At 43.0% G+C, this 27,088-nt stretch overlaps 2 protein-coding genes and 1 long non-coding RNA gene across 13 annotated transcripts in view; 2 read left to right on the top strand and 1 right to left on the bottom strand.

Annotated features, from left to right (window-relative positions):
* Positions 1-1,650: 1,650 nt before the first annotated feature.
* LOC131575212 (uncharacterized) lies at positions 1,651-17,516 on the bottom strand. 6 transcript variants are annotated; one of them, XR_009276734.1, is made up of 6 exons: positions 17,329-17,516; positions 7,421-7,547; positions 5,102-5,225; positions 4,097-4,233; positions 3,074-3,205; positions 1,651-2,940 (listed from the first exon to the last, which is right to left on the bottom strand). It is a non-coding gene; the product is annotated as an uncharacterized LOC131575212 (long non-coding RNA). The 6 variants fall into 6 exon arrangements; XR_009276735.1 differs by having other exon boundaries at positions 3,929-4,233; XR_009276733.1 differs by having other exon boundaries at positions 3,074-4,233; positions 7,431-7,547.
* Positions 10,027-11,366, top strand: XCR1 (X-C motif chemokine receptor 1). Its single transcript, XM_058830324.1, has one exon. It carries the CDS (start codon positions 10,079-10,081, stop codon positions 11,081-11,083), a length of 1,005 nt encoding a protein of 334 aa, XP_058686307.1. The 5' UTR covers positions 10,027-10,078; the 3' UTR covers positions 11,084-11,366.
* Positions 17,517-17,651: 135 nt separating the features above from the next.
* FYCO1 (FYVE and coiled-coil domain autophagy adaptor 1) overlaps positions 17,652-27,088 on the top strand; it is a 47,857-nt gene continuing 38,420 nt past the window's right edge. For 3 of the 6 annotated variants that reach the window (XM_058830318.1, XM_058830322.1, XM_058830323.1), the window contains exons 1-2: positions 17,652-17,738; positions 26,793-26,969. In XM_058830318.1, the coding sequence (XP_058686301.1) occupies positions 26,915-26,969 (55 nt within the window). In that variant the 5' untranslated portion in view covers positions 17,652-17,738; positions 26,793-26,914. Of the gene's footprint in view, positions 17,739-18,336; positions 18,519-26,514; positions 26,682-26,792; positions 26,970-27,088 lie in introns of those variants that run through there. The other 3 variants (XM_058830321.1, XM_058830319.1, XM_058830320.1) reach the window with 3 other exon arrangements.

Genomic DNA, 27,088 nt, shown 5'->3' on the forward strand with positions numbered 1-27,088 from the left:
TGCTCTTTGCATCTCAGTCAGCTCAGCTGCTGGAGAAGAGGTACTGACATGTACAAAAGTAGCTCTGGTCACTTGGGGTGGTGGCTAAAATATGCAGCAGGATTCAGGAGTTTTGTCTCTGAGTCTTAAAGTCTTTGCAGGGGAACATGAAAGCAAAGCCTTGTGCTCCCAGGCACTGAGACACCATGGGGCTGCTTCTTTGGACTGGGAGGGGATAGGTGGGATCACATCCTAGTCCTGAAGAAGGAAATGTGTTTGTTAATTCTATGTCCTGAATGGATCCTTTATGTCATCCATGATTAACTAGCCTGAATTTCCTTATCATCCACAAATGTATTTAAAGTCTGTCTTAAGTAAGGAATAATTTGAAAAGGGAAAGGGTCCAAGGAGACAATTTTTCTAAATTATTTCACCTTTATGTGGGCCTGGAGACTCATGTTGACAGCTCCTATTTGCATTACTGCCTTCACCTTCTTTTCTTTGGAGTTTTTGCCCTTTAATTTTTGGGAAGGAGCTTGCCACAATTCCCAGCTCATAAATTTGATATTCTTTGAGAGACACAATAGTGGCTATTTAATGTGGTCTGAGCATAACATTACTAAAGCAGAAGAATATGCCTCTGCCAGGTGTATTGAACAGGACAGGTGGCCTGAGTGGCTGGAGCTATCTTGGTGTAAGTGTAGTGCAATCTAGGAGCTGGGGAAGTTTTGGGAAGATCATGCCAACCTTTGTTGCATAAAGTATTGTTTTCCCTCTCTGCACTTACCACAAGACCTTGCCAAAGGACAGATGGCCAGAGACGTTATGAAATGACTCAGGAACTGGAACATTAAGATTTTGTCTCGGTTCACCAATGCTTGACACACGGAGCCCCTGATGTTACCCCCTGCTGGGGAATGTGGGCTACAGCTGACTTTCTGCTAAGGAGCCCCTTATCTGGGTGGGTTTGCTGCTGCAGGCCACCTGCTTGCTCGTACTCTGGTGCTGAAATATGTGTGTACAAGCAACATGGTGTGGCAGATGGGAATGTGCAGATGTCTTCTGCAAACTGGTAAAGCACTTTGAGATTCCCCTTGTAATAACAGTGAATCTTCAATATAAACAAATGAGCAAAATGCTAGAGAAAAAGATGTGGGAGTGTGAGACCAAGCCAGGTCTAGAAGGATCTTAAGAATTTCTGGGCTCAGACTGAATGTTTCAGCCAGTGGTATTCCAGCCCAAACCTTTGAAAGGAACAGGTGTGCTCACGGGGGTAGCCAAATGAAAGGATTTCCCCGAAAAGCCTATTGAGAGGAAAGCATGCACTGACTGTCTGCCAGGAGATGGATTTCACCTGGTGGCACAGACCAAATGCAGTCCAGGGCTGTCTGAACCGCAGTCACTGCAGGATCAGCACGAGAAATCCTTGTTGTTGCAGTTATTCTGGGTGAAGATATTTGAAGAGATGCACTGTGCCTGGGCTGTGCCTCTAGCCTGTGAGCAGGCACGGCACACCAGGAGGAAGTGCTGGGGTTTGGGGAAGTAGTGACTAAAACAGGACAGGAATGTTCTTGGTTGTGGTCAATTGTTTCTGGTGCAAGCTATTTATTGCCTCACTGTTAACGTAAACAATGCTCTGAATGTGCTATGTTTTGGTGCTGTTTTATCAAATATGATTTATTTTGCTTTGACTCATCAGACAAAGAGTGTTGGGAAACTGGCTGTGCTCCTGAAATGTCCTTGCACAACGAAATTCCTCCAACTCTGCCTTCTGTAGAAAACCTAATTTTAATTATGAAAACCTTGGTTTCCCTCAGTCAGTTCTGTTTTCCCAGAGTCTGACTGAGCCACCCCCTCACTGAGCTACTTCCTGACCACCATTTGAGATGCCATCAAGTTGTCAATCCAATAAAGCCTCAGGCCATTCTCCTTTGTAATCTTTTGCTTCTCCCTTGCAATTTTTTTTTTTTTTTTTAAAGCTGTTGTGGTCCTGACCACCGTGCATCCTGCCCCTCTTTTCTTTTACTCCAAATTTAACCCAAAGAACAGCCCCAGCCTTTGGTTCTCTCCAGAAGCAGATGGCCACGAGGGGCAAAGAGAACATACATATACTATATATATGCAATCTGTATACAATCTTCTCCAAAACTCACAGGAAATAAGTGGTCAGTGGTGAACAGAACAGTTTCTTTTGAACCTGGGGTTCAAAGAGGTTTTTTTTTTGTTCCTTTATTGTTTTATCTGGTTTTCTAGTATCACCCTCTCCACAGGCTGCAGTGCAGAATGGCAATTTTGGAAGCCAGTTCCGACGGGTGGCAGCAGAGGGGGCGGTAGAACAGCAGTGAGGTGTGCTCAGATGTGCTGTGCCTCCAAGGCAGTGGCAGCACTTCAGGTCTGCAGTGCCAAGAGATCTGTGCCAAAGATTGCCTCATCCAAACCTCTGTCAGAACACAGAACAGCTGCCACTGTGAGAAAAGGCAGGGACAACAGAGCAGCAAACAAATTTGTCCTGGTGATAGGCAAATGCCATACCGTGACTTGCCTCATGTCGAGGCACATTATCCCTCTGGGCACAGGAGGCTGCTCGTAAGTCAGGTTTTAGTCTTCGTGAGAGCTGCAGCGTGTCCATTCAAGAGAGCAGGTAGCAATTCACACCAGCAGAGAGACCGTCACACAGCCAGTGGAGAAGAGGACATAGAGGTACTTCATATATTCACCTGGCTGCAGCCCTTTGTTCTTCAGTCTTGCTTTGGCATCCACATGAAAAGGCTGCCTCAGCTGAGTTCCACACTGGGGAGAGCGTGCCTGGCCAGGGCAGTCCATTAGGAGTGGTGGAGGCACACACGGTACTTACCCAGCTGGGTCTGGGTGCCAAGGAGCCATCCAGAATCAGGGTAGGGAGTAGCTGATGCCAGTGAGTACAAGTGGGGTGAATAAGGCAAACTCAAACTCTCTGATGTTCTGCAAAGCATAACAGATGTAAAAAATGGAAAGCAAAACAAAACTAGTTAGAAAATGGTGAGAAGACAGCAGTGACACATACAGTTCTGTGATGGTTGATGAAAAACTCAACATGAGCCAACAGTGTACTCACAGCCCAGAAAGCCAAACGAATCCCGGGCTGCATCAAAAGGAGCATGTCCAGCAGGTCAAGAAAGGTGATTCTGTCCCTCTACTCTGCTCTTGTGAGTCCCCGCCTGGAGTGCTGAGTACAGTTCTGGTATCCCTGACAAAAGAAGGACATGGAAGTGTTGGAAAAAGTCCAGATTAGGCCACAAAATTGGTAGGGGGACTGGAGCACCCTCCCTATGAAGTCAGGCGGAGAGTGTTGGGGGTGTTCAGCCTGGAGAAGTAAAGATTGTGTGGAAACCTCCTAGCAATTTTCCAGTATCTGGAGAGGGCCTACAGGGAAGCCAGAGAGGGACTCTTCATCAGGAACTGCAGTGATAGGACAAGGAGTAATGGGGACAAATTGAAAGAGGGGAAATTTAGTTTAGATATTGGGAAGAAGTTTTTTACTCTGAGAGGGTGAGACACTGGCACAGGTTGTCCAGGGAGGCTGTGGATGCCCCAACCCTGACAGTGTTCAGACAGGTTGGATGGGGCATTGACCAACCTGGTCTAGTGGGACATGTCCCTGCCCAAGGCAGGAGGGTTGGGACTAAATGATCTTTAAGGTCGCTTCCAACCCCCTAACATTTTATGATTCTATGTTGTTTGCCTCCTTACATTACACCCAGCCTTTCACTTTGTGCAAACATGGCTCAGTGGGTAGGATTTTCTCTCTTTCCCCTTCTCCCTTTGGCTAAAGCCTTGCAAGTCTCTGGGACTTCAGCATCAGAATGGCGTCATGAGTGGGAATGGTCTGATATGAGGTAGCCCACTTAACAGTCAATAAAACCAGATTGTGCCTGCAGTGCCAGGGAAGAGGACAGACTCTGTGACAAACCTGGGCTCCTTGCAGCGGCACTGCTAATCCATCTCCGTCTGCCTCCTTCTGCCTCCCTCTGCCTGCACACACAGGTGCTGAGGCTGCCCCCCATCATCTCTCCCCAGGCCACATCCCAGGCCTGCAGTTAGGAGCCTCAGGAGCAGAGCAGCATCCCCTTGTACATACTGGTCACATCAGTGGCTGTCAGCATAATTTCCATCTGTTTCAGAATCATTCCTGCAGCAATGGGCCCAGCAGGAACACTGGAAATCCCACCCAAAATGCAGTACACAAATTCTTTGGACATATGGCTTATAATCCTCCTGGGAAAAACAATAGAAAGGGTGGTATAGCTTAAATACACCAGTAGAATGGAATTTTGTAGAAAAATAAAACCCTATTCTTCATGTTGTCTCTGAGCCATAAAAATGAGTTCATGAACTTTATGTGGAGGCTTGAATTTTGCTAAGCTTTAGAGAAACACAAGGTTATTTCTCCCAGAACTGTGATGTGCTCCTTTGTCTTAATAGTTGTTTTTGTCTATAAGAACCTGTGAGGGAATAGGCAGCTTCTATACACACATTTTACTTATCAGACTCCTTGTTCAGCTCTAAGCTTGCTATTTAAATATAGTGCAGTGACTGGTGAGATCTCTCAAGGACAGCCCCATCGTCCAGTATACTGTCAGGAGGATATGTGTACATCTGCACACAGAGATGGGGAGGGGTCAACATTTTGTTGGCAGCAGAAACCTGCAGATATGTTCTGCTTTAGCAGGAAAAATAAGAAGTGGTTTTGCTTGGTTTCAACTGCCAAGAAACCCAGCTACTAGGAAACAAAGTGATGCTCTTTTTCATGGCCAAATAATGGAGCATTTTTGTTCTCTATGGAGCAGATGGGAAAGGAGTATACCATGTCCCTGCTGTCTGGCAAAGAGAAATGGGCTGGTGTTCGGGGCCTGTCAGGAGTGCTGCTATTAAGAAAAATCAGAATTACATGTCAGACACAGAGATCAATGCAAGCTCTTTGCTTGCAAGAAATGCATTTAAACTCTCACTTGTCTACACTGTAGAAACAAATTGATAATTTCTCCACTCAAAAAATCCCAGAAAGCTCCTTTTTTCTATTTCCTCACAGCCAGTTATTACCAAAAGGACTACTTCTTATCATCCTGCAGATTTGCTTACTTACCCCGTCCCTGCATGAACTACCAGGAGAACCATGGCCAAATCCTGCCTGGCTGCAAGCAGGGAGAAATGTTCTCCTTTGCACCATCCCACCAAACTAAGGGGCTGGATTTCTCCTTGCCATTGCCCTAGGGGAAAATAGAGAACACCCAGAGCTGCAATCCTGCTGGCACAAAGCCTGTTGCAGAAAACCACAGGCAGGATACCAACCACCTCCACTTTCACACAAACCTCTTTGGCCAAGGCTGCTCCTGCCTGTGCTCTGTTGGACAGCTGCTGCCCAGCTGCCGGCACCACGTCCTTTCTGACCATCCTTAGCACAATAAAACTGCAAATTTGCTAGTGGTAGACTGAGTCCCCTCACCCAGATCATCAATAAAGATATTAAACAGGACTCAGTCCAAAACAGATCCCTGTGGGACAGCACTACTGGCTGGATGTGGCACCACTCACCATGACTCTCTGGGCCCGGGCATCCAGACAATTCTTAACCCAGCAAAGGGTGCTCTTGTCCAAGCCAGGGGCTGCCAAGTTAGGATGGAAATTTGAACTCAAATGTGTGTTTTGGGATGGGTTCCAGACTCTTCACTTGGGATATTTCTGCTTCCATAGATTGTGGTTATCACAGGGCTGATGGCAAGGACTGAGACATAGAGGTTAGGGGGAACAGGAGGCCACCAAGATTCTGGGCTGACTGTGAGTGTTTTACCTGCCTCGTGAAACCCATGGGACACGAGTGGAAGCATTGGTCTCAGAAAATGATCCCAACCCAACAGAAAGTTTTGCTTTAAAAACAGGGTAAGAGATTCCTTGATGAGCTAGGCTTCTTGAGGCTTTGCAAAAATGAATCAGACAAGGGAATTCCTACTGACTTTTCACTTTATCTTGACCTTTTGCTTTAGCCATGTCCTGGAAGAGTTTGTTATCATGTAGAAATTTCCTCTAAGGTAGACAAAAAGTTCATCCACCAGCACAGACCACACTGTCCAGAGTACACTTGTGCTTTGGACCAAGTCTACCTGCCTGTCATGACTTCCAGGACTTTCCTGTCCATCTCCTACGTGTGACTCCGAGGCTGTGCTCCAAGACAGATACCAGTCGTAGTTAGGGAAGGAGAAATTTTATTTATAATTTTTTAGTTTCCTTAGATTAAATGGCTGCTCCATAAACCTGTTTGAAAAACTAAAGCATCTTCCTGCCAGAAAAGGTCACATTTGGGTTTTTTTCTTCCTATCTCAATCTGGAACAAGAGATTGGCTAAGGAAGCAGCTACCAGATAAATTTAGTTTAGGGGAACAGAAATTTATTTTATGTGTCAACGTTTGTTGCCTGTGTAAACCAGCCTGCAAAAACATCTAATTTTTTTTCCCTAAGAAATGTGGAGAACAAGCTGTGAAGCCCAGAGGCTTTTCAAATAAAGTGAATAAAAAAATGTCATCAGTGCATGCCTTATGGTAAGGGGCTCCTCTCTATTGCAACCCCCTTGTCTTTTCCAAATAAGATGAGATTAACGTCAGCTTGTCTGTGTAAATGCCAGGAATCTTCTTAAAGGGGGCTGTCTCTGCTGCCTCTGTCTGGGGAGGAGACTGGTAGAGCACAGGCTGGGGGCTGATGTGACTCCTGCCAGTGCCTCTCTCTCCCTCCACTGACTGCAAAGTGAGCAGACAACTCCTCCTAGCTGCTCTTTCAAATGTTCAGTTTGAAAATGAAATAAACTGATGAACAATATGTACCTTCAGCTGACAGAAGTCTATCTGAACTTTCAGAGAAAAAGAAAATTGAACTGGAGGTCCCTAGAAGTATCATTTCCTCATTTCTGTATTAGAATCCTTTTTTAAATATGATGCTCCAAGACAAAGCACAGCCCTGCTAGAAAATGAAGGCTTCCGGAGAAGCAGTTTTTCTGGACAAGAGTGAAATGAATGTTGAATGCCTTGCTGAGTGCTCTTCAGAAGGGCTAGAACTGTATGATGTGTTTTCCCTCTGTTCCTATTTGTCCTGGCAACTGAAATTAAGGTAATTTCCATCTTTCAACCAACTTCTGCTGTCCCTTGTACCATTACATATACATTGAAAACAGTTGCATGATTTCTATTTCTTGTGTGACACTGACACATTTTTTACCTGTCGACTCAATCACATCATTTTTTATCTCCTTTACATATATCTTAACTGAAAATCCATACACAGCTTTTCTTACTTGTAGAATTGAAAGGGGGGAGATAAAATACAGTAGAACAAAAAGATAGGTTTTGATTTAAGGAGTTTTGAGGTGCAAAGGAGGAGATCTAAGTGCCTTAGGTTCCTGCAAGGTTCTCCTTACCATCACTGACCTGATGTAGGGCTTCTCAGCTGGTAGAAACATAATATCAGAGCATATAATCCTGATCAACCATCCACAAGGTCTGATGCTTTGTAGACTGGAGCCTCCATTTGCAATTTCATGGAGCCTGAACGAGGTAAGATAACATATGTTGCATGAATTTGTTTTGTGAAATGTGGCATTATCCAAGAGCTAACTTGGAAGCATTAAAAAATCAACCAGGAACAAGCTACCTCACAGAAGCATTTTCCTGTGTTCTCTGGAAATGCCGGACACAAAATCAGAGAGAGGATACCTGTCCTCATGTAACCAAGCATTCCTCTGGCTCCTGCCAAAGTGCAAGACACAGCTTTTTGAGTCAGGTGGGTAGGATGCCAAGGCATATGGAAATTTGGAGACAGAAATAGCAAGAGTTACCAACAGGGTTTCCAATCACAGCTATCTGCCAGCATGAATCAAGTGACTGCACACTCAGCATCAGTGTCCTTGGGGAAGATGGAGAAAAATAGAGACTGTTTGGACTGCAGAAACTATTTACCATCTCCTATTATCTTAACTGTGAAGAAAATAGATGTGTTGGTATACTTTTTTATTTTGGCACTTACCTGTTATCTGACATAATCTCAAAACACCTTTTCAAAATGGTGCTTTCTGCCTTTCAAGTATTGCTCAGCCCTGACAGCAAGCAGGAGGGTGAGCAAAGCTCCCCAGCAGATACCTGCTCTCTAACCACTGCCTATCCTGCAGCAGGGGTATGAAGAGCAGAACAGCATGAGATGAGAGAAAGGACATGAGCAAGTCAAAATACTTCCCAGGCAGAGGCAGTCATCAGGGCTGAGGTCTTTGTGAGAAGGTTTTTATGTCAGGGGCCAGCAGCAATTGTGGCAGAGATCAGGAGCAGCCTTGCTGGCTGTGTAGCTCCTGGACTGTGGGCAGACCTGCCCTGGGGCTTGCTGTCACTGTATGGTCAGCACAAAAGGAAAGACTAAATGGTGAAGACACTGGTTAGTGCTGTCCTCTCATCCCTGGAGAACCTTGATCATTCACAGAGGCTTCTCTGCTCCCTTAGGACAGCTGCTAGAGAGCAGCATACCCCAGCCTGAGCTGAAACAGGACACAATGATGGTTAGGACCTCAATCTAAACTATTCATTTCTTAAGTGTTGTCTGTATTATCATGTAAAACCAGAAAGGATGACTGCCTTTGCAAGGACTTACCCTGCATACCTGAAAACTGCAACATTGTACAAACTGAGGGCCACAAACATATTTCCAGTTATTTCCATATTTCTAGAAAGTGACTCTGGTGGTAAATGTTCCAGGGCCACTTGCTGTCACAGTACTGAATCCTACACATCCATTGCCTCCAAAACTCACTGATCACAACCCACTGGATAGATGGACCCGGTCCTGTCCTGCCTGTCTCATGTTCTGGCTTACCTGGACCACCTATCCCCACAGATGGCATTAAATTCTGGCAGCCAGAAGTGCTCCCTGACATGCTTTCTTGGTGTAGACATAGCTCTCCTGTCCTCCAAAGACAGCTTGTCTTTGTCTAGCTGTAGCAGGCAAATTCTGCCTTCACTAATTAAAAAAGGAAAATGTCACTAGCACAATTTTGGCCTGAGCTGTGGGGCTTCTTTCTTGCAACTGTGCTACTTTGAAGGAACTTGGCGGCAGGTCTCTCACTAGCTTCAGTCAAAACAGGATCCAAAACATGGTATTGCAGATAAGTCTTCTTCTAGGATAAAATTAATTTAGACTTTAAACCACTAGTCAGAGGCATTACTGATTTTTTTTTGTGCCTATTTTTAAGCTTAATTTCATAAAGAAATTAGGCCATTGTGACCTGATTGTATGCCATATTCCCAGTCCCACTAACTTTTGATCGTGTTGGCCAGTTTCAACTCACCATCCACCTGGGATTAAATTCCTGCCTGCATATAGACAGACAGGAAGCACTCCCAGAAAAGGACTGTGATGTGATCTCTGCTCCCATTGCATCCCTGAAAATCATCAGGCCAGAGAGGTGCACAGAACACCCAGCATGATGATGCTTCTGCCACAGCTTCGAGATGTTTAGATATCAACAAACCTCAAGACAAAAATCTGTAACAAACCTGGCTTTTCCCGCTCTTAGTGCTTACAGTTGTTGCTACTGGTACTGCTCAGCTTTTTGGGTTTATGCAGTGCTGAACTTTGGTGACAAAGAATCATCTATACAGAGAAGTGCTTAGGAGTTGGATACCATTCCAGAAAACTGAAAAAATGGTAGCATATTGGAAAGTCTTGGCACCAGAGATATTTACATCAAAAAAAAAAAAGTGCATTCATATAGTAGAAATTTAGTAATTAATTGACAGTAGTCACCAAACATTTTGGTTCAGAAACATCTGAGTTTCTGACTTGTTAAGTATTTAAGATTTGTGTGCTTTGCAGTAAGTCTTTAGTATCTACCTGTACATGTTCTAGTCATAAAAAGAAATGAGTCTTTTGTCTCCCCAAGCCAGGAAAAATTACTAGTTTCACTGCTGCTTTTTCTGTCTTAAAACATGAGCCTCCACAGTCGGAGTCTAGTTACTGAGTTGATTTTCACAAAAGATTTGTTGCAGTCCTTTGAAGTAGCTGCTGGAGAACAGCACAAGATTTGCACAGACAAATGGAAGAAGAATATTATTTCGATTATAATTACTCATATGAATACCCTCATGAAAGCAACGTCTGTGAAATGGGTGACTATTTCACATTTAACATCTATCTCACTGCTGTCCTCTACATTCTGGTATTTTTGCTCAGTCTGCTAGGAAACACTTTGGTGTTATGGACCCTACTGAAATATGAAAACCTTACATCTTTAACAAACATCTTCATCATGAATCTCTGTGTCTCTGATTTAGTCTTCTCCTGCATGCTGCCTTTTTGGGTAGTGGACCAGTCCTTCGGATGGATTTTTGGTGAGTTCCTTTGCAAAGCATCAAATGCTATTTTCTCCATTGGCTACTACAGCGGTGTTTTCTTTTTGACTCTCATGACTGTCCTGAGGTACTTGTTTGTAGTGAACCCCCTTTCAACTCTGAGATCCCAGACTCAGTGTTGTGGTGTCCTGGTGTCCTTGGCTGTTTGGACTGTTAGCACATTAATTGTGGTTCCTGAGGTGATTCACACCACAGTGCAAGAAGGCTTGGAAGAACGGAGGTTCTGTGATTATGCTGACGGGAATTGGAAAAAGGTGGACATTTATGTGAGAAATGTACTCTTCCTGCTTTCCTTTGGAGTCATTGTATTCTGTTACTTCAAGATACTCATAATCCTGCTTAGAGCAAGATCTCGCAGAAAGTACAGAACTGTGAAACTCATCCTCATTATTGTGGTGGCTTTTTTCCTGTGCTGGGCACCCTACAACATCCTCAGCTTTCTGACTACTTTTCCACCACCTACCTGTCAATATGTGAAAGACTCCAACCTTGCCTTTCACATCAGCCGTAAAATTGCTTTCTCCCACTGCTGCCTCAACCCTGTGCTCTATGTATTTGTTGGAGTCAAGTTCAAGAGGCATTTGGCACAGTTATGCAGTCTGTGTTTACACTGCAGCAATGGTCAAACCTCCAGCCCCATGACCTGCTATGAAGGCAAATTCCAGCATGAAGGGACATCTGTCTACTGAAGCAAGACCTAATTATTATGACTAATCCTGAATAAACTTTCAGATTTTGCATGTCATGGATAGCCTCTAATTCTTAGAGGTGCTTCCCTCAGAAAGACACACAAATTTACTCTTTGCAAACATGTTGTGTATAGAAAATAGCAAAATGTATTTGCAGTGGGATAAAGAGATGAGAATGCCAAGAAATTACTTCACTTGCCTGAAAGTCTTAAGTTCACAATTTTTTGCACAGTGAGATGGGTTTTCTCTCATTTATACTCTTTTGAAAAGAAACAAAAATAGCTTTTTTTCTTTGGGTATTAAAACATCAGGTTTTAATGTAAAACTTGTTGCATATCTCTTTCTTACCCGACTTAAAATACTTGTATATTGCAGTGGATACTTACATATTGTATGGATTGTATATAGCAATGGACACCTAGGTATCTTTGTAAATTTTAATGTTTTTCACTGTTTATCAGTGTACTCATTGGTCCTTTTTTTGGGGGGGGAGGGCGGGGAGGATGTCTCTGGATTAACTGTCCTGACAACAGCTACAAGACCTCTGAGTTTCTGAAATTCTCAGGGCAGATGTTCTTCTACCTTTTGGCAGATAAATATATATAAAACTAGCTTTGTGTAAAAGTAATCTTTGGGGTCTGAAATTGAAACTTTGGTAGAGCCTTAGAAGGAACACAAGCTGTTAAACAGATACTTCACTATGATAATAGTTTCCCTTCTGTTACTGCTCTTTGCCACAGGATTCTTCCAGGCTTTGAATATCATTTCAGATGATTGCAGCAGATCAACAGCTCATCTCTTGAACGGAGCAGGAGTATATTTGCCTCTAATTGCTCTTTCCCTTCTTTTCTCCCTTTGCCACAGTCCTGAGAACACTTAAGCTTATGAATAAGTTATAGTGCAAGAACAAATGGCTTTTTAAATAGTAGGAAAAAAATGGCTTGTTTTATTTGTAAAATTGATGTCTGGGTTTTTGGTTCTTTTGGGGTTTTCTTGTTTTTTTTTTTAAGATAAACTGATATCCTTCTTCATTCTAGCTCAATAAGTATTTTTTACGCCAGGCAGTGTAACTTATAGTGCATATTCCAGTGTAGCTGAATGACAAAATCCCTGGAAAGAAGAATATTTAATTTCCCAGCATTTATATAGAAAGCCAAGGTAGTTTTGCAGTGGCATTAAGCACCGGTTTAGCAACAGTTCTAAGCAACAATTTGGCTTTTCAGACATCTGCCTTAAAATGTCTATGCTATTTCCCCACTATTTCATTTGATCTCTAAAGATTATCTGGAGCAGACAACAGATTCTTCACAGCTGCTGCGTAGTTTACAAAAAGCAGAAACTCAGGCCCATAATACAATATCCTATTTCTGATTATACTCAGAAGCTAGAATACCTAAGGAAATGCGTAAGAATGGGGTGAACGTATATGACATGGACCCATACAGTCTTCCTAGGGCTTGCCCATAGTTTTTAGTTTGTGCTTCAGTTTAGCTGCCAAAACGAAGTGTTCGTATCATGTCCCTTATCATCAGATGCACCTTTCTGAACAGATCAGTCCTGGTATCTCACTTAACACAGCTACTGTCTAAAATGTGAAAAATTAAAAAAGGGACTCATAAATTCTATAGGGTTCCAATTCACTTGTGTTCAGACAAACCATGGAAAGATAGAAGTTGTAATTTTTTCTGGCTGTGGTGGAGACCAGCCTTTGGCTATTGCTTCCTGATAACACACATTTGAAATGAATGTGGCTTCAAAAGAGTTTGGGCTGGGTTTGAGAGTTTGAGTACTCTCAATTATTGAAGAGATAACTTATTGAAGATAACCTATTGAACAAATTAGTCCAATTTCTTCTATTCTGGTAAACCATGACAACTTCACTGGTACCAGCAAATCTCCACAAGAGGAAAATACTGTGACCATGAGTCACAGGTGCATCATTTCAACAAGCTGTCATTCAACTCATTGTCCTAGAGCCACATGACTGTGAAATCTTTACTGTTCATATATTTTATATCTGTCTAAAGCAAAGTTGAGAATTATAATAGAAGCACAAAGACTGAAATGATAAATGATCCTGCTTTGCCCAGTTTTTAGCAAATTATTTAAACCTGTTTGTAATTTCAGCATATTTTGTTACAGTGTATCTGAGTATGTAAAAAGAATTCTTTATCTTACCCAACTGTAATAACTGTAATTGCTGCCATAATGAAAGTAACTCAGAATATAGATATGCTGCCTCCTGATATAATGAAGTAGTACTAATAAACATTCAGAAATTCAATGGAATTCTACCCTGTGACTATTGTTCTCAGCCTCTGATAACCAGGTATTTTCAATTGAAGAAGTAATTGCGAATTTTCATAGGTTAATTTAGCATGGAAGAGACTTCTCGAGGTGATCCACTGCTCCATGCTGCTCACAGAAGTTTTATCTTCCTGATCAGACAAGGTCACTCAGGGTTTTATCTGGTCAGACTGATAACCTGCAAGAACATGGACTCCATAACTCCTCTGGCTCCTTGTTGCAATGATTAATAAATCTTATGTTGATGTTTTTGCTTCTACACAAACAAAATTTATTTTGCTGCAACCTGGTGATGTTGCTTTTCCCTTGCCTTCTCTGTGTCTTCACACTAAAGAACGGAAAAGAGCCATCAGATCTCCCCTAAACCTTGTTTTTTTTCCTGGGGCTAAACATATCCCAGCCAATTTAGTGTCCTTATATGTCATGTGCTCCAACTCCCTGTCCACCTTGGTGATCCTCCATAGGGCTGACTTCAGTCAGTCAACATCTCTTTCTTACACTGGTGGCCCCAAACCTACACATTCTACTGCAGATGTGACCATGAGAATAGTGGAATAAAGGTTTCCCTCAGCCTGATGGCTGCACAGGCCCATAAAAAGCTAGTCCTCACTGCTGCAAGGGCATATGCCTGTGTTGTGTTCAACTTTTTGTCCACTTGAAATCCAGGATCATTTCTGCCAAAGCTGACCTCTAAGGACATGTTTAAGGAAGCACCTTTTTTCCACTAAAATCAATGATAATTTTGCTTCTGATCATAATCAGAAAAGATTAGACTCATAAATGTGTGCAATTTCAGCAAAGCACAGCCTGTACTTCTTTACTGCCAGAAGGGTTTTCACTGAGAGTTAGGATACCTTCATATTCTCAATGTTTTGAAATACTGAGTTTATTGAAATCATAAATAAAATTCTATTTTATCTTTTCCTTATGGTTACTCTGCAACTGAAAATGCCCTTGCTCTTCTAGTGAAGCAAAATACTGAGAAGGACAAAGAAAAGTGTGAGGAGTGGAGTACTCTCCATATACAGGAACTGCTCAGGTAACAAAACCAAAACATATTAGTTTGCTTCATTCCTCCAAACAATGCCGCCTTATTCCAACAAAGAGAAGCAGAACATGTTCGTTATCCCTGTGCCACCCATATAGATGTATAGATGTTTCATTTAAACTCCACAGCCCAGAGTCTATGTCTTGGCTCTCCCACATTGCTCCTGGTGCAGATGAACCAGCACCAAACCAGATAAAATTCTTGGCACCTATTTTGTCCACACAGGAGTGAAATGCAGCCAGTTCTGATCAGTGATAGCTCCTAAATCTGATGTGCTCTGGTGGCAGTCAGTCTCAGAAGATGGCCTGATATTTAGCAGAATATCAATTCCAAGCTCCTCAGCCACTTTGTCTAAAATGCCATATTTGCTTCTAGATGTTTTCCAGAGCTTTACTGGTTCTTTTTATGTTGCCTACTCCCAGCTTTATAACTACTGACAGTTATTTGTCCACCTATTCAAAACAGAATGCAAACAAATATAAAAAGTGCTTCCAAAGCTTTCTCCCCACAGTCACAGAAGGTTTCTGATGATGAACAGCAGGCTGTTTTTCAGTCTAGCTACAATGGTGTGTTAATCCACTGAGGGTGACCAGGGAAACTGGGAGTTAGCTACCCTCATAAAACACCTCAAGTGCCAGCAGAAACAAAGCCCTTCCAGTAATTATATAACATCAATTAACTCTTGCAAAAAAAATTTAAAAACATGTAGCACATATAACAACAACATCAGACAGATGGAAGGGACACATTCTATGGACACATACTCAGAGACCATCATGAAGTACTCATCTTCTATGCATAGGAGACCACTAATCAGCAATTTAGTTGTTTTAGTTGATTGAGTTGGCTACCTCTAATACACAGTGAAAAGACTTTTCCAAGCAAAGGATTTCCTTTTGGTGGGATGACTGACAGTGCCTTTTCTGGCTAGTAAAATTGAAAATAATTCCCATCTAGGCCATCATGGCTTATGAAGAAGTTAATCAATACATTTTATCAAAGTAAACATATAGGAAAGCAACATGCATGGAGCAGACAATGTGTTTGGTTTTTTCCTAGTGCACCTTCCAAAAAGGAAAGATCTCTAACATATTCTATCACTAAGAAATGAGGAAATATGGAAAATTTTAAGGAATTGTTGATCAGCTGTGGACCTAGTTGGAAACAGCATGTTTTTTCTCTGAAGAAATTGATATGTACATAAACAGGCAATAATTCAATAATTAACATCAATAATGAAATATTTCTGAGAGTAGCTTGTTACTACCTCACTAAAAAGATGAACAATCCATTCTAATTGATTATTTTTGGGTGAAAAGTAGAACTCCACACAGACTTTTTGAAAATTTGTAAAATAAAATCCAGTGCAGTGAAATTACATGGGATTTGATTTATCCTTATTTGTGTCTGATGACCCTGAGATTACTTTTGGAAGACACCCAGTTGCCTAGAGATCAATGGAAAACAAACACTCATTTTCAGCAGATGCTCCTGGCGCTGCTGCATGATTCAGCAAAGCGTGCCAAGAAAAGTAAGCCTGAAGGTCCAAACACTGTAAGACATCCCACGGCATTTCACAAGTCATGTGCCTGCAACACGTGTAGCCCTATAACCTGCATTTCTGAGGGCACTTAAATGCTTTTGAGCTAGTCAAAAAAAATACATTAGATGAAGATTAATCACCAAAACTTAAGGTCACTTAGTCATTCTTACGTGTGAAGGATGATACATGTCAGTGGCCATGTACTACATGTATTTCCTCAAGACTCTTGAAAATTTGATGCTTTGATCTTCAGCTTAAGCTGATGTTTATGACACTAACAAAGTCACAAGCATTGTGGCGAAGACTGATGACAAACTGCTTGCCCACAAGTTTAATTTAAAATTGTTTATTTACCACAGCAATGTGGGAAAAAAAGCAAAGGAAGTTTTTCAAGTTTGCACCTCATGTGCAAAACAAGCGTAGTCTTTTTCAGGCACTGGGAAAGAAATGCCCTTTTAGAGAATTATATGCATTATGGGAGGGATAAAATCTGAAAAGAGGAAACAGCCTGCTTGTAGAAGGAGCCTGGTGCCAGAAGTGTTAGGAACCCTGTGCCCCTCTACCACCCCACACCCTGTCTCAGGAAGCAACCTCTTGTTCCAGTTTCACTCCTGCTTTCTCCCAGTCTCTTACTTTATGTGGACATACTGATCTCTCCATATGTCTCACAGAGTCACAGAATTAATTAGGTTAAAAAAGACCTCTGAGACAGAGTCCAATCCACGACCAAACAAACACCACCATGTCAACCAGACCATGGCACTGAGTGCTACGTCCAGTCTTTCCTTTAATACCTCCAGGGATGGTGATTCCACCACCTACTTGGGCAGCCCATTCCAGTGTCTAATCACCCCTTTTGTGAAGAAACTGCTCATAATGCCCAATCTAAACCTTCCCTGGCACACTTTGAGATTATGTCCTCTCATTTTTTCAGTTTAGGGATGAGGATGAGAATTTTCTTTCAAGTGGCAAGAGCAGAGAGGGGAAATCCGCTGCATATCAGATTTATCATGCCTGACTTTCATATTTGCCTCAGTTGTCTGTGCAAAGAGCTTGATGAACTGATGTGCAAATGAGGAGCAAAAAAGAAAAGATAAAAAAGAAAACTCACATGTAGAATAAGCAAACAGTCAGTACTATACTAAAGATTAAATGTATTAAGTTGTTTTGGTTTTTTTTTTTTCCAGTGGTGGCCAGCAACAGGCCAAGGATAATACCCATAAGCCAAAACACAGGGAAGTTTCAGCTCAGCGTGAGGAAGAACTTCACACTGAGGGAGGCAGAGCACTGAACAGGCTGCCCAGGGAGGCCACGGAGTCTCCCCCTCTGGAGACATTCCAAACCCACCTGGACGCGTTCCCGTGTCACCTGCTCCAGGTGACTCTGCCTTGCCAGGGGGGCTGGGTCGGCGTCTCCAGAGTCCAGTCCAACCCTAACAACTCAGTGATTCTGTAAGAAGCGCCCTTGCGTGAGGGCACCAGAAATACCAGCCTCCCCGAAAGGAAACAGCCTCAACGCTGTAGCTGTAGCCGAAAGCGGCGATTTCTCCCCCAAAGCCGCTCCAAACCCCTCAGGTTTCCCCGCGGCTCTCTGTCCCCGCCACCTCCGGGCACCCCGGCGCTGCGGCCAGACACCGCCCCGGGTGTGGGGCGGCCCTGCGCGGCCTCACGGGAGTTGTAGTCGGGCGGGGAGCGCCGGAGCCTCACCCCGGGCCGCCTCTGCGCGACATGGCGGCGGCGGTGGCGGCGGCGGCGCAGGTACCGAGCGACCCCTCCCACACAGCCCCGAGGGAGTGCGGCGGGGCCGGGGCCGGGGGCGGGGGCGGGGAGGCGGCGGCGGGCGGAGGGAGCTGTCGGGGAGAGGGGGAAGTAACTTCAGCGGCTTCCACTTGTTGCCTCGCCGAGCTCGGCTTCGAGGGGAGGAGCCCCGGCTGGGAGAGAGTTGCTGGGCGCCTTAGGGGGTGTTCGGGTCCGGTCAGCGGCGGGGTGAGCGCGGGTATGGCAGGGGCTCACCAGCCCGGGGTGGGCTGGATGCTGGCTGTCATTTCCTGGGAGCCCCCTCGAACGGGGGTCCCTGTCCCTCAGGGCCACCATCTAGACCTTGTCCCCTAAAGTGTCATCATGTCTCCCGGTGAGCACTGAGTTTCGGCCGACATCAGCACTGCCCTCTGTTTTTTGCCCTCCTGCAGCTGCAGGGGGAGCGGAGTCACCCTGCTGGAAACCAAACAAAACCCGTGTCCGTGCCCTCACCCCGCTGTAAAGTGCTGACAGGCAAATGTTTGCCGCGGCCCTAATCCCACTTTGCCCTTGTGTCGGCAAATCTCCGGCGGATGGATAGGGAGAGAGTTTTGCTGGCACATGAGGCTGGGGCTGTCTCCAGAGCAGATGCCGAGTTTGCAGCCGGCCCTCCTCCTCCGGCTTATGTTGATCCTGGTAATCCAGAGTAAGCAAGGAGAAGGAAAAAACCCAAGGTTTTAGTGAAATGGTTGTCTGCCGCCTTTGGACACTGGATTCCAGTCGGGCAGAGGTGCTGTGGTGGTGAGTCGGGCTTGGGAGGGGAAGCTGGTGAATGCCTTGCTGCTGCAGCTGCCCGAGCACACGGCCCTGTTTTCTGTCCGGGTCACTGCATACAGCCTGCTGCTGATTTTTGCAAGGTTGGTTTGGCACACAGAGTCGCTCAGCTGTAGACTTCACTCTCCTGGTTCTGCCTGTCACTTGAAACCAAGCTTCAAGTTTTAAATTTCAAGTTGGAACAGAGGGAGAAGTACCAGGCCTTTGTCTCTTTGATGCTGAAGAGTGAAAGTGGATGATTTTATCCAGTTCTGACTTTGTATGCTCATGAAGGCAAACTAGGATGAAACTTTCAGGGTAAAACATGTTCTTTGTCTTGTCAGTAACATGGCATTGTGTTCTTTCTTACTGCCATGCAGTAGTGTGTTTTATGTTTTCCACATTTTATGGTGTTCAAGGCAGTTTCTTGGAGTCTTCCAATGATTCTCATGGGACTGCTGGAATTTAAAAAGTGTTCTACTCGTTCCAAATAGTGTTACCCAACTTCACATTTAGGAGACTGCACTGCAGTTAAAAAGTTGTATCTTAAGATACTGTGGTGCAAAACAAGTGATAGTCAATTTTGCTCTGCTTGTTGTACTATATTTATATATATATCTATAGTATATATATGTTAGACAGTATTTGTTGTAAACATGGTTTCACTACTACTTCTCAAGAACCTATTAGTTATGGAGCCTGATTTTCGTGCATAAAGGAGTCTCTTACGTACACCATTTGATAACAGTGAAAGAGTGTATTATGTTTGCAGTTTCTCTCTCCACTGCTAGAGGGTTACATAAAAGGAATAGGAATTTGTCCTAATATCCTGGAGGCTAGGTTCCTCAAAGACTTGTTTGGTGGGTGATCAAGACCTAAAGAAGCAACTAGGGAGAGAAAACTACCCAAGATGTAGTTTGTAAAATTGCAGAAATTATGCAGTAGACCCAAAGAAAAGTAGTGCTGAATTTTTTTTTAACCCAGATTATTTGTTGTTCTTAATTGATCACATTTAAAAATTAGCAATTGCTTATTTGTCCGGTAAACACCAAATTCTTCTACTATTCTTTACATGTTTTTGAGATTATTAAATTTAAGGAAACTGGAAAAGCCCTAGGTGTTTTTATTGTTACACATTATTATTTTAATATATATATTTATTTATTTGCATTACTGTGTGTTTATTCATTTGGTTTTGCCAATGCAAGGACACCTTAACAGCTTGTATCTAGTCTAGTTCATTTTTTGATGTAGTAGTTCCATTTTGTCCATGGAGAGGCGGCTGTTTGTGTCCAAAAATTCTGTAATAGTAATAATCTAAAATACTTTGCCCAGATGTAGTCCGAAGGTGGTTTTACAGGTTGTAACACTGGTAGAAAGTACAGAACATTTTATGAAAAGTGCCTGCATCTCAGTGCAAGCACAGTTGTGCCCTTCCTTTGGTTTAATACTTTTACCCATGTTGGGATTCTGTGTTGGTTGGTGGTATAGTGACCTCAGCAGATACTTACAAACAGTTAACTCCTGAAGGAGTCCTGTGGGAAGGAAGGATGAAGACAGGAAAAGTCTTGCTACTGCTACAAGCCAGGTTAGGTTTCGAAAGTGAACTGGTTGGATCAGGATATCCCAAATAACTGGGCTCATACAAAATCTGTGTCATCTGTGAGTCTGTCTCCTCCCAGTCACTCAGCATGACAGTCTCATACCGGCCTCTCCTCCAAATGCTTCTAAATCTTTAGGGTTTGTAACTCTGAAATTTCCCCTTCCCCCCAAAAAATGGTGACCTTCACTGGAAAACTCACAGGAAAAGAGGGAGAGAGGAAATACTCCATGCTTCCGGCTACAGAGGAAGGAAAACAAGAATTTTTTCTGTTGACTCTGGGCAGCATGACTCACTCAGTGGCCTGTCAGTTTGGGTTGTCTCAGAGTGGTTTTTGCTTGCCTCGCCCTCTATTTGGTCTACATATGTGTGGTCAAAACCTGTAATTTTCAGTGTTGCATGTTGATATTTCACTGGGAACTGCATATAGGCCAGGAGTTATTCAGAGGAATAACTGCTGGCTGGAGGGAGGACACATGAGGTGCTACAGGTGGGCAAGACTCAACACTCATCTGCCAGACGTCCCAAAACCATTGGCTGGAGGAAGCCTTTTCAAGTACTTCTGAAACCTCAGCTTGGAGGGACAGTGTGCAGCGGTAGATACAGAGGTAAAAAGTGCTGCTAGGGAAAAGTACCATTTAAAGCCAGAGTGTAATGGTTGTTGCTTTTAACTATCCCAAGTCTCAGATGTGGCTGAGATGCTTTAATCAGGCCAAGCTTGCTGAGGAAGTTAACAATGCTCAGAGACCGATTTTGGAGACGTGAAAAATATGAGATTTTTTGAAGTTTCCAAGCTGGTACGATGAGCAGGTTGAGTGTCATGAATTGCCAAATGCTTCTCTTCAGCTGGAAGTTGTCTGGTGTTTCTATTTCTGTAGGTGTCTATGTGGTGCTCCTCAGAGTAGCACCTGAGTGTCATGTGCCTGGCTTGAAGAATGTGTAAGACGTTTAAATAGTTGTATGAGTTGTAGAGAGAAAGACCAGATTTTGTGGCAGGGAGGGACACAGGGAGAAATGTTTAGGAGAAGGAGAGCATGAAGGGGGGGAAAAGCCTTTTCACTTTTGAATGAATTCTGTCTTGCATTGAGACAGCAGGGGTACTTTGTCCCAGGGGGAGTGACATAGGATGGGAGCAGCGGTGGAGAAGCAAGTCTCTGGGAGAGTTATGGTTGGGTTAATTGATAGGTGTTAGTAAACAAGGTATAGCATTCCTGACATGGGGTGAGGTCTGGCGTGTCCTAAGGGAAAAGGGCAGACAAGTTTGTTAAAAGTGATACTTGTGAAATTCCTGTTATCAGAAGAGAGCTCTTCTCTTTGTAAACTGACTGCTTCCTCAAACAGGGAGGTTCTGTCATCATGAGATAGGGCTGAGACAAGGTTGTCTTTGTGAGATATGCACTAGTTCATCCCTGTAGTGTTGTTTGCAGAAAGTGGTCATTTGAGTTCATGTTGTTCAACAGTTATTGATGTGAAGGAATATCAGAGACAAAACACTATTCTCTAAGTCAGGGATCTGTGTCCCTGGTCTGACGCATCTGTCCTGTTTGGCAAAATACAGTGTAAGGTTTAAAAAGGTTTCAAGCCAGGTGTTAGAGAGGAGATCCAATTTGGTAGGTGCAGCATTAAAAAAATTTGTTAGGGTGCCAGCTTTGCCCACTTAAGGTTAAAAATTAACTCTGTCTCATGGAGTTCTTATCATGCCACTGTATACTCTTGTCTGTTGCCTGGTTTTGAGCATTTTCTGAAAAAGAGTTTGCAAATACAAGGAATAGGGGTGGAATATAGGTCAGTTATCCATAGAATAGGGAAGATTGCACAAAAAAACTTCTAAAACTTTACTGATTCTTTTGTGTCAGTCTCTTTTGTCAGGTTAAGGGTACAAGCGGTATTTTATTAGTGTCATTACTTTGTGTTCTTATGCTGAAAAATGCAAATATTCTGAGAGCACACGAGCCTTCCTACAAAAAGGCTTTACTGTAAGGAGTCCTTAACTATAAATATACTCCTTCTCTGCCAAGCATTTGCGAAATGTGAATGTTTTTATGCACTTCATCTAGTTACTCTCTTTGCTACGTTATGGTACTCTGAGAATTTGTTTTCTGGACATGTGTTTTCTGTGAGATGCCTTTTATTGCTAATTGTTTATATTTCCAAACCATGTTTTTGTCACTGAAATATGAAGGTTTGTTGGTATAGAAAATGAAGGGGAATGATTAATTTAAAAAGAAAATTTCACTTATCGGAATGGAAACCGTAGCTGTCTTTCAGGCTGTGCCTGCCTTTTGCTTTTAATCCTCATATTTAATGTAGTCCAGTGTATGTTTTTATCAGTCACGTATCTTTGTATGCAGTGTTAAAGCACAAAGAGTTGAGTTGCCCTGTAAAAAGAAGAATCATGCTGTCTTTTTTATACCTCAGACCCTTCCACAAAACAGTTCTTCAGCTTTATGGATGTGCAGCTCTATGTGCCTGCACCATACAAAATGAGAAAAGCTGCAGCACAGCTGCCGTGGGTTTCAGTGGGGCTCTATGTTTGCTGCAACAACAAAGTACAAAGTATTTTTTTCAGACAATTACTGGAATGAAATTATTTAACTAAATCAGTGCTGTTACAGTCCTAAGAGTTAGGGACTTTCTTTTCCCAGTTCTTCCTTCATCTTTGGTTTGCTTTCAGTGTCTTTTATCAGTGTGTCTTGTAGCCAACTGGATGACCAGGTAGGTTGTTTGGGGCTTTTTCCTCCATAGTGTGCCTTGCAGTTAACAGTCAGTATCTGCTTTTATAAAACATATCGTGTTCACCCTACACAAAGGAATAATGCAGTTAAAGTTGTGACTCACAAACATAGGATTTGTCTCAGTATACTTGCTTGCCTGTTTTGTTTCATATAGAATGTTAGAAAAGGTGTAGGATTGTGGGCACCAAATAATTAAAGGTCTTGTGATACCATCTGGGGCCATGTGATAAAGTTCTCTTGTTTGGAATGACTCGACCAGAGTAATCATATTAACAAGAAATATTTCTGTAAGCAGTAGAAAGTAGTGGATCTTGGTTTCCAATGAAATTTTTTTGCAAATCTGATTTACTGTTTATCTGAATTACAGCAAGAGTTCTGCTGAAAATGCACTTGGGTAGGGAGTGGATTCTCTGATACCAGGCTATAACAGAGGTCTCACTGCATTTTTTAACAATGCAGAGACACTCTGCTCATGGGCATGCTACCTGTTTTCATTGCACATGGAGAAGTGTAATATTTTGAAGATGGCTACCTTCTGTCAAGGTTAGCTAAAATTGACCCAATTAATTAAAAAAAAAATAAAAAGGTATCTGCTGAAGATGCAGACATGATGTAAAAAATTAAGATAAATTTTATAGAAACAGATTAAATGTAGGTCATTGTAGCTACTTCACTAACCAGTGTAATTATAGTCATTATACTTTGTTGCCTGTTTTATATGTGTCTCACTCCCCTTCAGGTAAATCTTTCCTTTTCCTGTATGTGGGCTATTTCCTTTCTGCTTCTTTAATCTCCAGGATATTCTCCTCTGTAAAGAAGATTGCCACCCCCACACTAGCATTTATGCCAGCAGGGAGGGCAGGAACCACCTTCAGAGATCAGCAGGCATGGCCCAGGAGTGTGAGGAGGGACTGGTGGGGTGCCCTGTCTTGCCTCCTCTGTGCCAGGTCTTTAGCATAGCTGCACTGGTGTCACTGCAGCTCAGCAGTTCTGGGCAAGTTAATGCCATCAGCCTTAGTCCAGTGCTGTTATATAAGAGGTAACAATGCATCATCTAAAAAGCTCTTGACCCACAGCAGGTCATTCGTGCCTGAGGAATGTATCATGCTGTTTTCACAAAGCAAATATTTACAGGTGAGCATAGTAGGATAGGAAATGCTGGAGAAACAGGGAATTCTGGAGGAACTAAAGAATTCTGGGCAAAATATTCTGTGATCAGGAAGGACTAGATCAGGTGTTTACAGAACCTTTTCCTATTTTGAAACCTTAGGAAACCAGTTAAGATACATAATCAGCTTTCTTTGCCACAGGAAGTGAGAGCCCTGCACCTTTTTGTGGGATGGACTGTGTTTTCTAAGTACACCTCTGGAAGGACCATGGAGGGGAGAAGAACCTTTCTCCCCATTTTGTAGAGGAGAAGGCAAGTAGAAGTTTCAGCACATTTGCCCTATGCCATAGCCCAGGTCAAAATATCCCCTCTGGGAAGAGAAGGGGATAAATGCATGTCTCGTCTGTGGGAGCTGATGCAAAGAAAGGGGAAGCTGTGAGACCTTGCTCCGGGTACTGAGAAAAGAGGTGACAGGGAGTAAGCAGAAGAGTGGGCTGTGCAGCTTCATGCTTCCAGCTGATTTGTGGTTTCTTTTCAGGGCTCTCACATTCTGCCTAGGAGATCCAAACTGGAATAAAGATGTGTATTTTGGGCTGCTTTGGCACAGCAAGATCAACCCACTGGGAGCACAGAGCCTTCTCTAGCACTGTGCCACTTAGCTTTTGTGCACCAGCAGTCATTTATTTGTGGCTTCTGGGCATACACAGTGATTTAAGCAGTGCTAATGGGGCTGGGGAGACTCTGAACTGCCTTAGTCCTCTTCCAGTGGATGTCTGCTTGTGCACCCTGCTGGGAATTAGCACTTGACAAGGTCTCGTGCTGTGCCCGGCTGCCATAGGATGCCCAGTGTCCCACTCCCTGCTGGTTATTGCAAGATAAAGGCTCAATTCCCAGCTTCCTACTCTCCTAAGCTCCTGGTAGATGCCTGCAGTTGGCCTGGTCACTTTTCCTGGCATGCTTCTTGCAAAGCCTTTGTGTCTCTGGGGCCTTGAATGGGAACTTATTCTGGCTTTTGGGAAGGACAGACAGGATCCCCTTGTTGGTTCTTGCTCTTTTCCCTCTTTGTGTGAGGAAGAACAGTTGGTTTGGCCACACTTTTTGGCTTCCTTTGCCCACATGGCACAGTCTTCTCACTTAAGCTCCTTTCTGTAACAGTTGCCAAACTGAACAGATATGGCTGATATTACTGTGTGTGCTTAGAAAAGGAAACATTGACTCACTGAGTTTTTACTCTTGCTTTTTTTCAGTAGTATTGAAACTCAGCAAGTTGGCAAGAAGTGTGGTACTTTGTATGGTCTCTGGGTAGCATCCAGATTAGGAATCTTTGGGTATGTCACATTGTTGATTTAAGGTTGTGTTTGACACCACAGATCAGGTGGTCTATGCTGTTCTGGTCTTCTGGCCCTGAAGCAACCGGTTGTGATGGGGATTTTGCAGGCCAAGGCCTTTCCCCAGACAGCACATGGTCCATATGACACTTGTGTCATAACAACTAACATGAAAACATGGAAATGGAAACTAGCATGTAACAAAGCACAGGTATGCACAGAAACACACAAGTAAGCCTAGTTTCAGTCTTCTCTTTATACTTAATATGCTTCTGTCTTTATGGCTTTGTTAATACTTGCTTTGTTTCAAACAGAAAAAGAGTATGGGATCACTTCCTAGCAATACCTTAATACATAGGGTCGGAAGGATGATCTGTTTGATTAATCCAGACACCTACTTCAGTCATGACAATTTACTTCTTTTGGGACTGAAAGAATGGAAAGAGAAAGAAGATATAATATGACCTAATCACATTTGATTCAAAAGTTTGTAAGATTTTAATTACAACCTAATTTCATTGTAGTTCAACTTGAATTGTAACAAAAGCACTGATGTATATCAGCAATTTTCTTAAAGATTCAGTACTTTGTCTTTGCTTGAAACTTTGGCTGTACCTCTGCAGACAGAATTCTGAACAACTTCTGAACAGGATGCTGAGTAAGTTCTCTATGTAGTTTCTCTGTGGCTTTTTTCTTGGAATGATTGTTCCCAGATTAGCATTGGAAAGATTGCATCCCCAGGCATGGTTGTTTTAGTAAAGTGCTTGAGGCTTTTAATTAATTTTACCTTAAGAAAGATTTTTTGTGGGTGCCAAGTACAACTCATCCTAAGCAAAGGTGGTGCAAGGTATGTTGATCCAGTCAGGGATGCTGTAACAGAGCTTAAAATAAAGTGGTGTCGTCTTACATGTGTAGGGAACAGTGAGTTCTGAAAAGGGGTAGAGAGGTGTTCCTTGTGCTAAAATCACGCTCCAGCACTAAAGATTTTAACAGCTCTTGCACATTAAAAATATGCTTCAGTGTCAGAGAGTCAAGCGTGCATGATTTTTGACTCCTTGGCCTGTGCCTACTCTGTGTCTTGAAAGTCTTTCTGAAATGGAAAAGTTGTCTTATCTTTTTACTCTGCAGCCTGTAGGGAAGATCTGGCAGAGCGTTTGGGAAGGGAAAATCACGTGTCACTAGAACCTCCCTCAGGGTCACAAGATAGATTGAGTGAAATGCCAGCCAGAGCTGAGCTGTACTACCAACTGTGTTGTAACTCCAGCCAGAGAAAATTGCTCTCTGAGGTTTGCCTAGTAGTTTTGAAAGATATAACTGAAGAAATAACTGAAATGGAAAGTGACAACTAGAAGAAAATATTAAGGAGATTCCTGGGAAAGGGTTGGCCTTGGAATTCATTACTCAACAGTATCTAAAATGCCAAAGCACCTCTCTTATACTCATTTGAGCTGTTAAAGACTTTCATTTGATTTTTGACTTTTACAATTGCAGGTGTCACAGAGAAAAATAATCAGCATCAACCTAATGGTCATCAAGGATATGAACTCTGCTGTTTTTATCTAGATGGATGAAAAGGTTAACAGCCCAGAAGGGGAGTTCCTTTTGTTTCCAAGATGGCAGCAACTAGTGGTGAAAGCCAGCTGCAGCGGATTATCAGAGACTTGCAAGGTACAGTGAGTGCCATGCTGACAGATATATTCTGGAGGCTGGACTGCATCCTTCAGGGTTTAGATAACAGAGTAGTTGTGTTTTCAATTGTGTAACTCTTTCCTGCAGCATTGTAGCAA

This window comes from Poecile atricapillus, chromosome 2 (genome assembly GCF_030490865.1).
Source record: "Poecile atricapillus isolate bPoeAtr1 chromosome 2, bPoeAtr1.hap1, whole genome shotgun sequence".
Lineage (NCBI taxonomy): Eukaryota > Metazoa > Chordata > Aves > Passeriformes > Paridae > Poecile > Poecile atricapillus.

Excerpts from the sequence above, each read along its gene's own strand:
- XCR1 (XM_058830324.1), top strand. The coding sequence starts at position 10,079 with ATGGAAGAAGAATATTATTTCGATTATAATTACTCATATGAATACCCT.